We start from the raw sequence: 13,894 nt of genomic DNA, 5'->3' as shown, positions 1-13,894 counted from the left end.
TCTTTTTGTGCTGTTTATCAAAGTCCAGATGCCAAAAGGAGAGGAGCGTGTTTCTCATGAGTTGTAAAAAATAATTTCCCAAGTTACACAAACAGAAAAGCAAAAAGGAGAATCTATTGCATCGTCTCTAGGGTATTACACAGCACTACAAGGAGTGGGTAGCTATTGAAAATCATTCACCGTATATATTTTACTGTATTGACTTGTGACACAAAGAAAGAAAGAGCACTGCAAACTATCTGATATGCATGGCAATGAACATTTCATTTCCAAGTGTTCTTGTCATGGTTTCTTTTTTCTTTTTTTTTTGCAAAAAAAAAGTAAAAAAAAAAAAAAAAAAAAAAAGAGAATATGCTCGACTCAAGATAAGAAACCCCATCATGAAGATAAGGAAAGATTTATGAACCTGCAGCAAGGTCACATAATCATGCAGTGACCCAGCCAAGCACGCTTGCACAGATGAGTTGAGCTTGTCAGTCTGGATCACAAATCAACACATGGCCGTTTCGAGCCTGTGACCGACATTATTCAACAAGATGGGTGGATATCTGGAAGTCAGGTAACATTCACTAATCTCCCTGACAGAAAAAAAGATAACCCTCTCCTCAGACTGGAGTTCCTCCTGTGTTGCCTTCGACCGCTGGATTATCCCTGCTGCCTGTAGCGCTCATGCAATCAATACCTCCATCAAACTATCGTGACTGACACATCATCACACAGTCGCCCCTAAATGAACACTGAAGGCTGAAAGGTGCACTGAGAGGCCATGACATGTCAGATAACCTCTATAAAAGCTTTACGTCGCTCAATCTTTGCTTTAATTCATCAATAAATAACCACGGTTACGCTTGTTTTTCAAGTTGAGCAACTCATAGCCTGCCAATACAAACGTTAATGACATTCAACATTAAGTACATATCTGGTGAGGTGTTAAAAGAGTGAAAATGGCTACAAGGTGTCAAATCTAACAAGACTATGTGTCAAACATCTGCTTTTTTTAAAAACACAACCCCAAGTGTCGCTTTATCACAATCCCCCTCGGCTGCTTCCTGCTACACAATCTCTTCAATCTGCATAAACTATGATACATGTTTGATTGTCTGAATCAGAGCCGCTACCTGAATATCAACCAAGCGAGAAACAGTCGCCCACACGAGGCCTTCAAATCCAAATAAAAAGCAAAAGAATGGATCCATCTTTAGCCGCGATTTGAAAAGTGATGGGTGTTGGAAGCGAATGTGCAGGTGAAGCCAGGATCTGATGAAAAACAAGATCAAGTGAACTTGAAAGAGCGACTTAAATTACCCAGTGAACCAGTGTGGGATCCTACAATGTTTCATGCATTTATCGAGGCCAACTCAAACGAAACATGACATGTGTTGGTTTGTGTGTGTGTGTATATGTGAATGTGTGTGTGTTAACAAATCACAGAGGAAAAACACAATCATGCCATGACATTGCGACAGACAGCAAGTTAAAGTGTTAACTCCCTCCTTCCCTGAATAGTCGACAACAGAGTGTTTTTTTTAAACAGCTATTATTTTACCATCATCCCATCATGATAAAAAAAAAAAATCGCATAAACATCATAATCATATCCCTTTTCTAAACAAGATTAAGTTACTATATGCTATCGAAAAGAGCCACGGGGAGGGAAAGTCACTGGTTGTGCTCAAATCACAGTGAAAAAACTTTTAACTTTACAGCAGGGGCTTCTCTTTCATTACACCAGCTTTTATTGCGATACACTTTATTATGGTTAATATCCAGTAACCATAAATCCTTTTCTAAATATGAGTAGGAAAATAAGGTGACGTAGGTTTTTCAGAGGAATGAACACAACCAGCAGTAGTGCCAGTCGTCACTTCCCCTCCCCGTCACATCCCTGCCACTCAGCTCCATCTACTTTAATACTCATAGAGGGGAAATAGTGTTAATCAAAAAGTGCATCATGAATATGTTGAGATTAATAATAAAAGTAAACCATCTTTTTTTGTCATAAATAACACTTTTTTCCTCTAATATTCAATAAACCTCTTATTATACAAGTCGAGTAGTCACATGATGCAAATCTACTCCCTGTGATCTTGTTAGTATCTGGGAGCAACGTTAACGCTTCCTGAAACCTGTAAGATGCGACCCGCTGATACAAACAGGACTGCTGCGTCAAGTCTAGGAGGAAGATCAAGGAGAGGACTGAAGCAAAGACCACTTACAGCTATAAGCTACAACACATGAACAGTGATGTGAAGCAACACAGAATGTCCACAGCTAGGTGCGTTAGCAAGATGCTAGCATCTAGCTCACACAACAAAGTTGAATCGAAAAAGACACATTCACGTTTAAAGGAATATGTGTTTTGGGACATACACTTAGGGGTGTAGTGCTATTTGTTTAAGTAACGGAGTGCACCTATGACGCTGACATCGAGAATCTATCAACACACCTTCAGCCCAGTTCAGACCAACGATTTGCGACAAGACGAAACTGTTTTAGAACGCTGCAGAGACTGGCCATCTGAGCGCGACTCGAACCGGCTGATGGTGTTACCTGCAACTCAGCTGGTCAAATTGCTGGTGGCTGCTTTTAGAATGTAAAGCCTGTCATCAACAGCCAATCAGCTTGTAGTGAAGTCCGCTGGTCAAGTCAACAAGACTTCAGGCGGTAAGTTTGCCTGCTGCGATGGCTGCTCTGTCCTCACCGAGCCCTCTGTTTCTGTCCTCATGGTGTGCCAGTGTCGCACAGTGGCACACAGTAATTATATTATTGTGGCATATTTAACATGAATACAGTCCATCTGATGCTCGTTTTGTTCATGTTTTTCACTGTTTTATCGCTAGTACAAATGCAACTGTAGCCAGTATCTCACTTTCACTATCCTCATTCATATTTTAAGAAGCTATATATATATATATACATATATATATATATAATATATTCAGCCACAAAATAAGCCTGAAAAGGTGGAAAACAGAATGGACGTACAGAGAGTTGTTGCATAGAGATGATACACCATCTCATCTAGTTGCATTGGTGTGAACTGTCAGTTTTTTAGAACGTTGCAGAACAGCGCATTGCAAGTAGTTGCATGTTTCAGCTCGTCTCGTCGCAAATCTTCGGTCTGAACTGGGCTTTAAATGACTATATGACAACGTTGACCATTCTGTTTAGTTTTTATTGGCTCTCTTGCATATGTTTTAGTGATGGTTTGATCTGTAAGCGCTTAAAAAATGTTTCTGAATTTAAACCAGATTTGAAAACTGTAAATATTTTATTTCCTCACTTTGAGGAAAAAAGTGTTGTTCCTGTGCACTCCAGCAGCACTACACCCCTGCTTATGCTTTTTGGCTTCCTTGCTGAAAGTTAGATTAGAGGAATGACACCACTCTCATGCCTGTATGCTGATTATGAAGCTAGAGCCAGCAGGCGGTTGGCTTAGTTTAGTCAAGCTTAGAACACAGACTGAAAACAAGGTGAAACAGCTAGCCTGGGCCAAAAAATCCACCTTGCAGCACATCAAAAGCGTACGAATGCACATATTAAATTGCCTTTGTTTGTTCCATTAAAACAAAACAGAAATATGAAAATCGACACTGTGGTTTGTACAGTAAGTTATGTGCTGGAACTGGAGTATGTCCAGTCTTTATGCTAAGCTAATCCGGCTGCTGGCACACAAACAAGAGAGTGATACCCATCTTCTCATCTGCCTCCAAAAAACAGATAATATAAGTGTATTTCCCATGAAGTCAAACCTGTTCTTTGGCTGCTAATTAGTTTGAAATTTGATTCAGTTTTTGTCATATTTGGTTCACTTTACATATCATCTGAATGAGACTGAAATATTGACATCTGAAATAAAGTTAAAATGTCTGCAGTCAGAGGATTTTTCACTGGATTCTTTCTGCTGCCTCTGCATTTTGCTTTTTTAATTGAGTGCAGGTGAGACATTATGCAATCTCACTGTTCACATGCTGTAACTTCAGACTCTAAATGGCTGACGAGAACATTTCCTCCTTGGTCTTCTGCCTAAGGTCAATTCAGGAGGAAGATAAATCAAAAAGGAAGACCTTAAATGGTCATAAAACCAGATGTCCAGCCCTGTCCTCAGTGACTCCAGGGCATCAGATGAATTTTAGGTCTACTGACGTTTGCAGTCGAGAGACCTTGTTCCCATTCACTGATGGATTTGCAAAGCATTGGATCGCTAACATGACTGACATTTCTCCAGACCGGTGTGCACATTTCCAAAACTTTCTAAATCCATAAGAAGTAACTGCTCCACTCTTAATGCGGAGGACAGAGCAGAACTCAGTCACACTGTCAATGCCTTTCAGCTCCCAATCAACCTTTCAGTCACCGGGCCTGAATGGACTCTGCCAGGCCAATTTGGTGGGCCTTTCTCAGTGGCAGCTCTTCATCCCGGTCAAATACGGCGACTCTTGCCGGCACAGGCCCATCTGCTGCTGTTGCTGCTCTTGAAGATCTGAGGCCAGACCATCAACAAAGTCGGGGACGGGTAGCCCTGAGAGTATCATGACTGACTTGTTCCAGATCATGAAAGTGGGTACGACGGGCAGGAGGAAGGAGACTTCAAAGGTGTGAATGTGCTGGGAGTTCATGGCGTCATAGAAGGACAGTGAATTGTTGTCGTAGTCCAGCAGGACACCCAGCCGCCTCAGCTGCAGGCTCGCCTCCACCAGCATCTCCTTGCCGTCGTGGCGCACCATAAAGTTGTTGTTGCAGCGCGAGAACACCCATGAGGACGAGTTCTTGCCACTCCATTCGTTTTTCGGGGCTGATTTGTAAGCCACGCCGATGGCATACCTGCAGGGGAGGAACATTTTAGAATGCATTAGTGATCTGAAACAAGTGTCCTCCTTAATGACTTTACTTGCACAGTCAAGCTACCTCATGCTGAGGACACACAAGATAGGCGCGGGCCCTTTGGGTCTTTCCTGCATGAAGAGGTCTACTTCAGAGCCAATTAGTGAAAAGAATATAAATAGGATAAGAGTATACACTGTGTGTGGTGAGAGTGTGTCTGATGTGTGTGGGTTTGCATAACAGCCTAGATTTAAACTCCCTAAAGAAAGATATTTCGGTTTATTGAGCCTCCTTGCAGGCTTATATAATGCACTCTTCTGCATGTGTGTTTCTTACCATGTGGACGCTCCCAGCAGCACCTCCCAGTAGTGGCACCCGCTGTCAATGAAGACATTACCAGCTGCGCCATAGGAGCCCGTGCCGCTGAAGCGCTCCGGGGTGTGGCTCTTCTTCAGCGAGCTCTCGTCCTTCTCCATGGTCAGGCAGTCGTTGGACAGACGCAGCTTCTTGTGGGCCGTCTTTGGATCTAACTTGAAGGGTTGACCTGCGAAGAGACAGAATGTTGTGCGTTAAAGAGGCCTATTACTTTGTTTTGGCAGTTAATGCTGCTAATGATAATGATAATGATCACATAATTATCATTACCACTGACATCATTATCATCATTTTTTTTGAGCAATATTGCACCTCTATCTAAAAGTGTCAAGCGCCTTACTTACATAAAAGCAAGGCTGATAAAATTCCCTCCATTTCCTTAAAGAAATATTCCCTGCTGGAAGGAAGATAATGCTGTTATCATTTTTAATATATGAAAAATTCCTATCCTGATACTTGCGATATTTCGACTTGCTGACATATTGACGTCATATTGTTACCCACGGCAACAACAAGCACGGCTGAAAGCAAAATTATTAGTGACTCCGCGGTGAGGAGCAGCTTCAGTAGTGTGGAATAAACTGTGGCGTCCTGAATGTTGTATGAACAGCCCCGGACTTCTCAGACTCTTTTAGCGAGTTACTGCTCAGAGGGAACTCATTCAGCGGCTCCTCCGGCAGCAGCACAGAGTCTCTCCCTCTCCTCTCTTGCCATGCGCACACAAGAGTCGGTGTCGTCAAGTGATTTTGTCATAAACCTTTGGTAATGTAAACCCACGTGATGCTCGCGGCTTGACAAAAAATTACATATATGTGAATGTGTGATAGTTTTGGTATCATAACAGCCTGTCACAGGTTACAGCGTGATGATTAGAGGAGAAATGACAGAGCATAAAGGTCCAGGTGGAAAAGAAACACAACTCAATCATTTTGGATTTTACTAAAAGAGAAGGAAATCACCTGTTGATCCCAGGGTACAGTTTTTGTATTTGGAAGCTGTTTAAATGTGTAATTGTGGTAGATTTTATTTTGTTGAACTATTAATATTGTATACAGAATCTGAATCTCACTTTGAGTTACTTTTGTTTTAGAAACTAAAGAAATTAAAGATAATTTTTGTTTAGTTTTTACTGAATATTTGAAGGTAAACTGTAAAAATCACATATTTTGTCGCAATTCAATGTTCTTAAATTAATAATAATCTTTTTTTTTTGGGACTAATTTGTCATATCATGAAGAATATTGTTATCACAAACATATCCTGAAATATCGTGACATTATTTTAGGGCCATATCACCCAACCCTACTGTCTATGCAGTATAAAGACACAAATACTTTGAAATTGGTGCTACATGACCAAAGAAAATAGAGAGAAAGGGCTGTGGCATTTGTTTTTGCTCATGAGGTAGAAAACCTACAACTACCAGAATGCACTGTGCTGCACTGAACCAATAAACGCTCCTGCTGGTGGGTGACGTAATGCAAGTTGATTCTGACTTGTCCAATATATGGCAGCTGGCTGGTAACAAACAATCTTGGATTACAGTTGGATGCTAAACTAAAATACGTTTCTGAGAACATCTGAGGTGAGAAATAGGCAACGCAGTAACAGTATCGGTTTGGTATTGGTTGGTTTATATTTTATCAGCTCTGTCTAGATTAACAGATTGATCTAAGTTTTTTCAGCCTCCCTTCTCACACTACAGAACAGCTAAACAGTGCACTAAAATATGTTTCTGAAAACATTTTAGGCAAGAAATAGACAATACAGTTATAATCTTGGTTTATATTTGATCAGTGCTGCCTAGTTTTACAGTTTGGTCTAAGCTTGAGAGACAGAGAGATCTATCACTTCCACAATCTTTGTGTCCCCGGTAACGTTCATTTAGAAATGAGGAGGTATAATCTGCAGTTCATGGAACAGCCCAAGAGCCTGCAAAGATCTGGCATTGGTGAGATGAAGGAAACCGCAGTTCATTTCCTCATACTACCCACATAGTTCCCCTTTAAGGTAATCACTGTTGATCGCAAGTAGTTTCAGGTATTCTGATCATGTTATGAAATATTTGCTTTTATCCTTGTAAGCTGTGAGTTGCTTTTTCTGTTATCTTGTTGAACAGAAATATTTGTTGGCTACAGAGCCTCTTTCTTTATTTATCAAAAATCAAATACAAAAAAAAGAAAAGAAAAGAAAAGAAAAGATAACCCTGAAATCTAACGTTGAACAATTCCCAATTTTAATTTTCATTCTCAACATGTTTTGTATTCGTGATCACTCAATATTGTCAAGTGGGACAAAAAGCAAAAGATAACACGAGATCAGAAGGTGAAAGAGCCGAGAGTAAGAATAAAAATTAGAGCACGATTTTAACTCAGAGCAGCAGCAAAAGACGAAAATAAATAGAAAGTGGGGTGAGAAGCGCTCGCAGAGAACTCACAGAGAGAGACAGAAGAGGAGAATGTTTGAAATACAAGGGCGAGAGTCTAAACTTCAAAGCCTCGCGCAGCCTTTGGTGAAAACATTTCATAACAGTGGAGGAAGCCACCCGGCATTCTCCTCTGTGCCTGCCATCACACAGACTTGGAAATTAGCTGAAGGAAATAGCCTTCACTTCCACTGCAGTTGGTAGCAGTCGGGCTATTCAGTGGAAATGCTGCTATCCGGTTGCAACAATTCAATTTGCAATGACACCAGTAATTTGGGTGTAATGGGTGGAAAATTGAGAGGGTAAAAGTAGGTGAGTGGCAGAGAAAGGAGAGGAGTTAGGAAGCGAGGAGGAGATGAGAAGTTGAGGGGATAATATGTGGCTGATGATTCGATGGAGGGTCCCCTCTCTACCTCTCTGTGTTGGTAATGTGTGTGTGTGTGTAGGCTTCATGGAGGTCAGCCACGTCCCTTCCAGACCTGACATTTAACTCTGACACCTCTCATCTCATCTCTCAGCCTCCCTGAGCCTCCCACGGCTTAATGAGCGACACAATGAGGACCCCGACTCCTCCTCCCCTCCCTCTATCTGTCCTTCCCTTCATCTCTCTTCCCCCATTCTCTCATTCTCATCCTCTCTATCCTCTCTCCTCTCTCACACACTCCCCTCCAATAATCCGCGTGGTGAGTGTGTGTTACCGCGTGTGGATATGAGACGACGAGGCCAATGTGCTGCTGGCAGCCAATTACATTAATGCGCTCTCTTCTTTGAACTGCTTATCGCTGCCAGCGCAGCCATTTCCAAACACTGGGGCTCTGTCATGCCTTTCCAGGGGATGACTCCTGAGAGCCCGGGCTGGGCCCGAGGTTGGGGAAGGGGAGACACACGTGATGGTAGAGGACAAGCAGACACACACAGAGCATCAACTCCGGCCTACACACAAGCAGACGTACAGTAAGTGGCCGAGTGGAAATGTTTTGAACCAACGCCAGCAGGATTCTTGTAAATGGAGAAAGTCATGGATAATAAGCTTGGGTTTAAATGGTGAATTCTACGTAAATGTAGGGCTGGTACGATACTCCAAATGAAACTGAATTTGGAGGTTTGCACAGGCAAAATGGCAGGTGTACCAATAACAGAACTCTAATGCCTGATTTTAATTGCCACAGTGTTGGCAAAGCAGACTGTTCCCAATTTCCACACAACCTTCAATGCTCCATTGATTATGTTTATATGTACAAAATGTTCCAGTTTTAGCCTTTATTCTGAAAAAGACAATATTCCTTCTAACAGCTTGTACAAAAAAAATTTCCACACATATTGCTGTTTACATGCAGCCGTGAATACTCCGATAAACGTGCCCTATCATGTCGTATATAACGTCAAAATATGGAAAAGTAGAATGGCTGGGGTCACGTGTCATTTTGCTTTTTCGCATCAAAACAGGATTTTTAAAAAGCTGGTGGACTCGTATGACTGCGCAGACACAGGCTCCCACTTTCAATCTGTCAGCATCAAGATATCTGTGCTTATAAAACCTGGTGATATTCAGGTCTGTCATAATGTTTAAAAGTAGGTGTGTTTCTCCCTCTCTACCCCAGCCTTGCAAACTGCTGGCAAGTTGGTTTGTGTACAACCTATCCATGACAACACACAGAGCTAATAATAATACCCATAAGCACTTTGATATTCCCGGCGACGTGTGGGCGGGGACATATGGTTCCCGTGAGGACACTGATAGCTCAGGGAAGGAGCAAACATATAAAAGCTTGCACAGCAGCCCTCTAAACTTCTTTCTCTTCATGCTCAGCCTCAATTGAAAATGACCTCTAAAAAAAGGGTTTCTGCCAGTGAGGTTTTGTCACAGCGATTTGACAGTGAAAATGAAAGACAGGAGAAAGTGTCTGAGACAGAGGAGAATGTTGAGGAAGACCCTGATTATGAGGCATCCTCCTCTGATGAGAATGAGATCCTCAGTGCTGATCCTTCTGTTGTCTCTCAACCACCTGCAGACAAGTTACCTTCCAAGTAAGTCATGGTCCTGCTCCGCGCTTGAACAACAGGGGAGACTAATGTCATCAAAATGGCTCCAGGCCCGACTAGATACGCTGTCAGCCATGTCCAAGATATAAAATCAGCATATGAGCTCGTCACAACACTATAAATTGGTAAATGAGCTTGCATTTGTATAGCACCTTTTGAGTCGCCACATTCACACACTGGTGCAAAGAACAGGGTTAGCGATGCTCTGAGGATGATGATCTGTTTTACAAATAAGATCTTTCAAAGTATTTTTTGTCTGTTCTCAGACAAGCACAGAGAATACTGTCCGACTCTTCCCACATTCCCCACCCTGAGTACAAGCTTTTACCCTCCGGCAGACGATACAGGATGCCCAAATTTAAACTGAATTGTTTTAAAAATGTATTGGTGTTTTTATGTTTTTACAGTGTATGCTTCATTTCTCCTGGACTAATATTGTAAGGCAGCAATACTTGTGCAGCTCCTGAGTCCAAGACCAATTTCACCATGGGGACATTTATCATGTCGTATCGTATCGCATCGTATCGTATCGTACTATATCGCATCGCATCGCATCGTATCATATCGTACTGTATCGCATCGCATCGTATCATATCGCATTATGCTTCATCTTACTGTAAATGTTTGATGAGTGCTTTAGTGTAACTAAAATTATACAGTGCTTTGAGCAGATTAAAGTCCATTAAGTATGTTTATAATGTATAATAGTGCAGCTCCTGAGTCCAAGACAAATTTCACTACAGGGACAATGCAATTTATCGCATCGCATCGTATCATATCGCATTGCATCGCATCTTACTGTAAATGTTTGATGACTGCTTGTAACTAAAATTATACAGTGCTCTGAGCAGATTAAAGTCCATTATAAGTATGTTTATAATGCATTATAAACACAGGAGTCACAGAAAGTGTCACAAATATAATATAATCATAATACACACAATAATGTAACAGTATGAAAGAAGTCATTCTGCATTACTTTTGATGCTTCTGTACTTTTACGTAAGTCCAATTGCAGGACTTAACTACACTCTACACTGATTACTTCCTCCACCACTGAATATCATTCATGTTGCAGAGTTGCCATGAAATGAATAGACCTGGAGTCACAGCGAGTATAGAGGTATTTGCTGGCAGCACTCAGAGAACATGCCAAATTTGATTTCTTCTGGAGTGCTACAGTGCTGGCCTAAAGGCATAAAGAACCAGTGTGTGGTGCAATATATCAGCAAGAAAACCAGTTCATAAGAAGAAAGTAGACGTATATGTCTAAGAAAGTTCTGAATCATTTTACAGCAACTGCATGAAGACAACACAGAGATGACCCTGTTTGTTTCTAAAGAGTATCATCTTGTCTCACACACACACACACACACACACACACACACACACACACACACACACACACACACCCTCCTGTGCTGTCAGGTTGTATATTACAGAAAATAAAGAGAGGACAAGATAATGGCACAGATACTGTATCCCACAGAGTGGGTTTCTTAGCAGTGTCTGTGATTAGTCCGCTCCCACTCTGTAATACAGCAGCAATTAGAGATGTTTTCAACTGTCTGCAGAGGTGATAAGTGCTCTCTGTTTGACTGCCTTGAAGCTGCACATTGTTACGAACCGGGAAGTCTTTAATGGAAACTTGTAAAACACAAAAAAAAAGAAAGGAAAAAAAAGAGGAGAGAAAGAAAAGGGGCTACTGTTGGGGGAGCATTTATAAAAAGCAATTTCATTCCAACTTCATTTTGCTGGGTCCTTGTTGGAATACTAGCAGTGGGATAGCATCTGGGTAATCGACTTTATTTCAATTCAGTCAATTTCACTCACGCTTCTCTTTTTTTTTCCCGGCTCACATTTTTGCTGAGGGATAGATTGAGCTGCCTCTGTAATGAGGGAGATGGAAAAAAAAAGGATCCATTTTACTGCATAACTAAACAATTACTGCAGTAGAAACAGTAGCACGAGGGACAGAGAGAGCTCTCCGGAGCTTCGACACAACCTTATATCTTTTCACCAGTTTCTACATCTCTGTTGAACTTGCAAATCATTCCGTGTCATTAAAATGCATGGGGGTGTGCCACTCGGCTTCTAATTGACTGATCCACATGTAATGTGGTATGTAATCCAGCCGTGCTGACTACTGAAACTCAGCTTTACACAGGCGGGATTAAAAATGCATCATTCATGTAACATGGCTGCAGCACAGCAGGCATATGAGGTGCAGAGCAGAGATTCCTGGCATCACATTTTGTTGTCTCACCTCTTACAGGGCTTAATGTTTTTTTTTGGCTCTTTGTACTCAACCTCCACAAAAACAGAAATTGTCTTTGTGTAGTAAAGAGCAAAGACAAACAGCAGTCACTGATCCTCTCCAACCTCACCCTTTAATGAACTCGGCAGAGTCTTCAGAGACCAGTGCTAGAAAAATTCAGCGAGGCTTCTGGGTCTGCTCAGAATCTGACTGTGATTAAGGAGCCGTTTTTGGAAGGAAGGTTTCTGTGATGGTTCGTTAGAGTAAAAGCGTGTGAAAGAGTCACTGTCAGTACTATCGGCTGTGTGTGTAAAACGGAATCATTCATTAAAACTCAGCTCCTGTCTTCATGATACACAGGCTCTCTGCTGCTGTGTGAATGCATATACTGTCACTGTACTGCAGACAAAGGGTGATTGCAAGCTTTATCGGTTGATATCAGGGTTTCACTAGTGAAGTTCTGTGCTCAAAACAGTCTGTCTTGAAGAACAAAATAAACAAATCAGAAAAAAAAATCCAAAACAAATAAAACACCCCCCAAAAATACAAAAAACCCAACCAACCAAACATACAAAAAAACAACCTCCCAGCCAACTGGCATTTTAACACACTCCCAATCTCCCCCTCCACCTGCTGGCATTTCCACCTGCTCAGTGAATGAAGCACGGTGCTTTGAGCTAACGAACACATCACAAAACTCTTTGTTGTTGAGCCCCGGCAGCCACGTGACACAATACAGTGATATATTGCTGTTTAATGTCTTTTTCTCTTCTGTTCATTGTGCAAAGGTGACTTCATTTTTACATCAATGACAGCCCACCCAAAGCTTAAGCATGTAGTGTTTTAAATCACGTGGAACAGTTTAATAAGACAGATTAAAGGATATTATCAACCAGTAGCGTATGATAGTTACAATGGGCCCCAGTCAATGCTATTATGATGGGCCCTAAGGCACGCTAGTAACTCTTTATGCACCTCAACTAGGTACTGCATAATCTTATCGTCCAAGGATCAAACACAGACTTGACATTGGATAACACCAACATACATATCAGCCAGCAATCATCATCGCATATATGTACAGGACAAAAATACAGAAGAAAATAAGGAAATATTTGTTTAATTGAATAGTTTTTATTCCATATTTATAGTTTATGTAGAGTCAGTATATATTTATTTTACAAAAAAGAAAAAAAAAAGAGAACCATGATGGAGATGGGTTTGCCCTTTAAAAGGCATATAAAGCACATAGCACCATTTTTAGTTTAATGTGAATTTTTCTTTGCACACAGGCATATTTCTAAGGTGTCAATCTATATTACTCACAAGGGCCTGTTTTCTGCCAAACATGTAGTTGTAGGGCCCACTCTCTAAGGGCCCCAGTACAACTGCCCCGCCTGCACTGTCTATATTTACACGCCTGTTATTAACAAATCCCTAAAAAAGACCAAAGCCAACAATTTGTTTGACAGTCTCTCAATACTTCTCTTCTTTCCCACCTGTCTGTAGCACTAAGCCCCAAACCCAGTGGTTCCTGTAGTAGTAAATCTATAAAAATGAGTCACACATACACATTTTCAAAACTGATCAGTCATTTTCTAAAACAGCTTGGTTCTGTAGTTTTCAGCAATGTCATTCAAACAGAAGTTAATAATGTATTCGTCAGGGACTATTTTCAGCTGTGGGCGACAATGGAAATGGTGTAGTAAGTACTGAGGTAAATTGGGAAGTCTTTGTTGTTTTAGTCTTTTCATTGGATTTGCTGACAAAAAGGAACGACATAGAATATCACCAGCCTTGTCCTCCCATGCACAGTGGTCACTGCAGTGGAAAGCCATGTGAAAGCCGTTTTCTTGTATATGCCAGTCGTTGCACCTCAGGCACCACTAGTGGATCTGACTGCGTCATCCCATACTCTGCCATCGACTGGCCAGCTGTTGTATGTGCAACACAAATTTCTTAAAAACCAA

The 13,894-nt window shown here is 41.4% G+C and overlaps 1 protein-coding gene across 4 annotated transcripts in view; it reads right to left on the bottom strand.

The window, feature by feature from the left end:
- Positions 1 to 288: 288 nt before the first annotated feature.
- mid2 (midline 2) overlaps positions 289 to 13,894 on the bottom strand; it is a 217,042-nt gene continuing 203,436 nt past the window's right edge. For all 4 annotated transcript variants that reach the window (XM_050043015.1, XM_050043018.1, XM_050043017.1 and 1 more), the window contains 2 exons: positions 5,161 to 5,368; positions 289 to 4,824 (listed from right to left, as the gene is read on the bottom strand). In XM_050043015.1, coding sequence (XP_049898972.1) covers positions 4,401 to 4,824; positions 5,161 to 5,368 — 632 coding nt within the window. In that variant the 3' untranslated portion in view covers positions 289 to 4,400. The remainder of the gene's footprint in view (positions 4,825 to 5,160; positions 5,369 to 13,894) is intronic.

Source organism: Epinephelus moara, chromosome 4 (genome assembly GCF_006386435.1).
Source record: "Epinephelus moara isolate mb chromosome 4, YSFRI_EMoa_1.0, whole genome shotgun sequence".
NCBI lineage: Eukaryota > Metazoa > Chordata > Actinopteri > Perciformes > Serranidae > Epinephelus > Epinephelus moara.
Note: the sequence above shows the minus strand (reverse complement) of the source record. Positions and strands in the feature narration are given on the sequence as shown.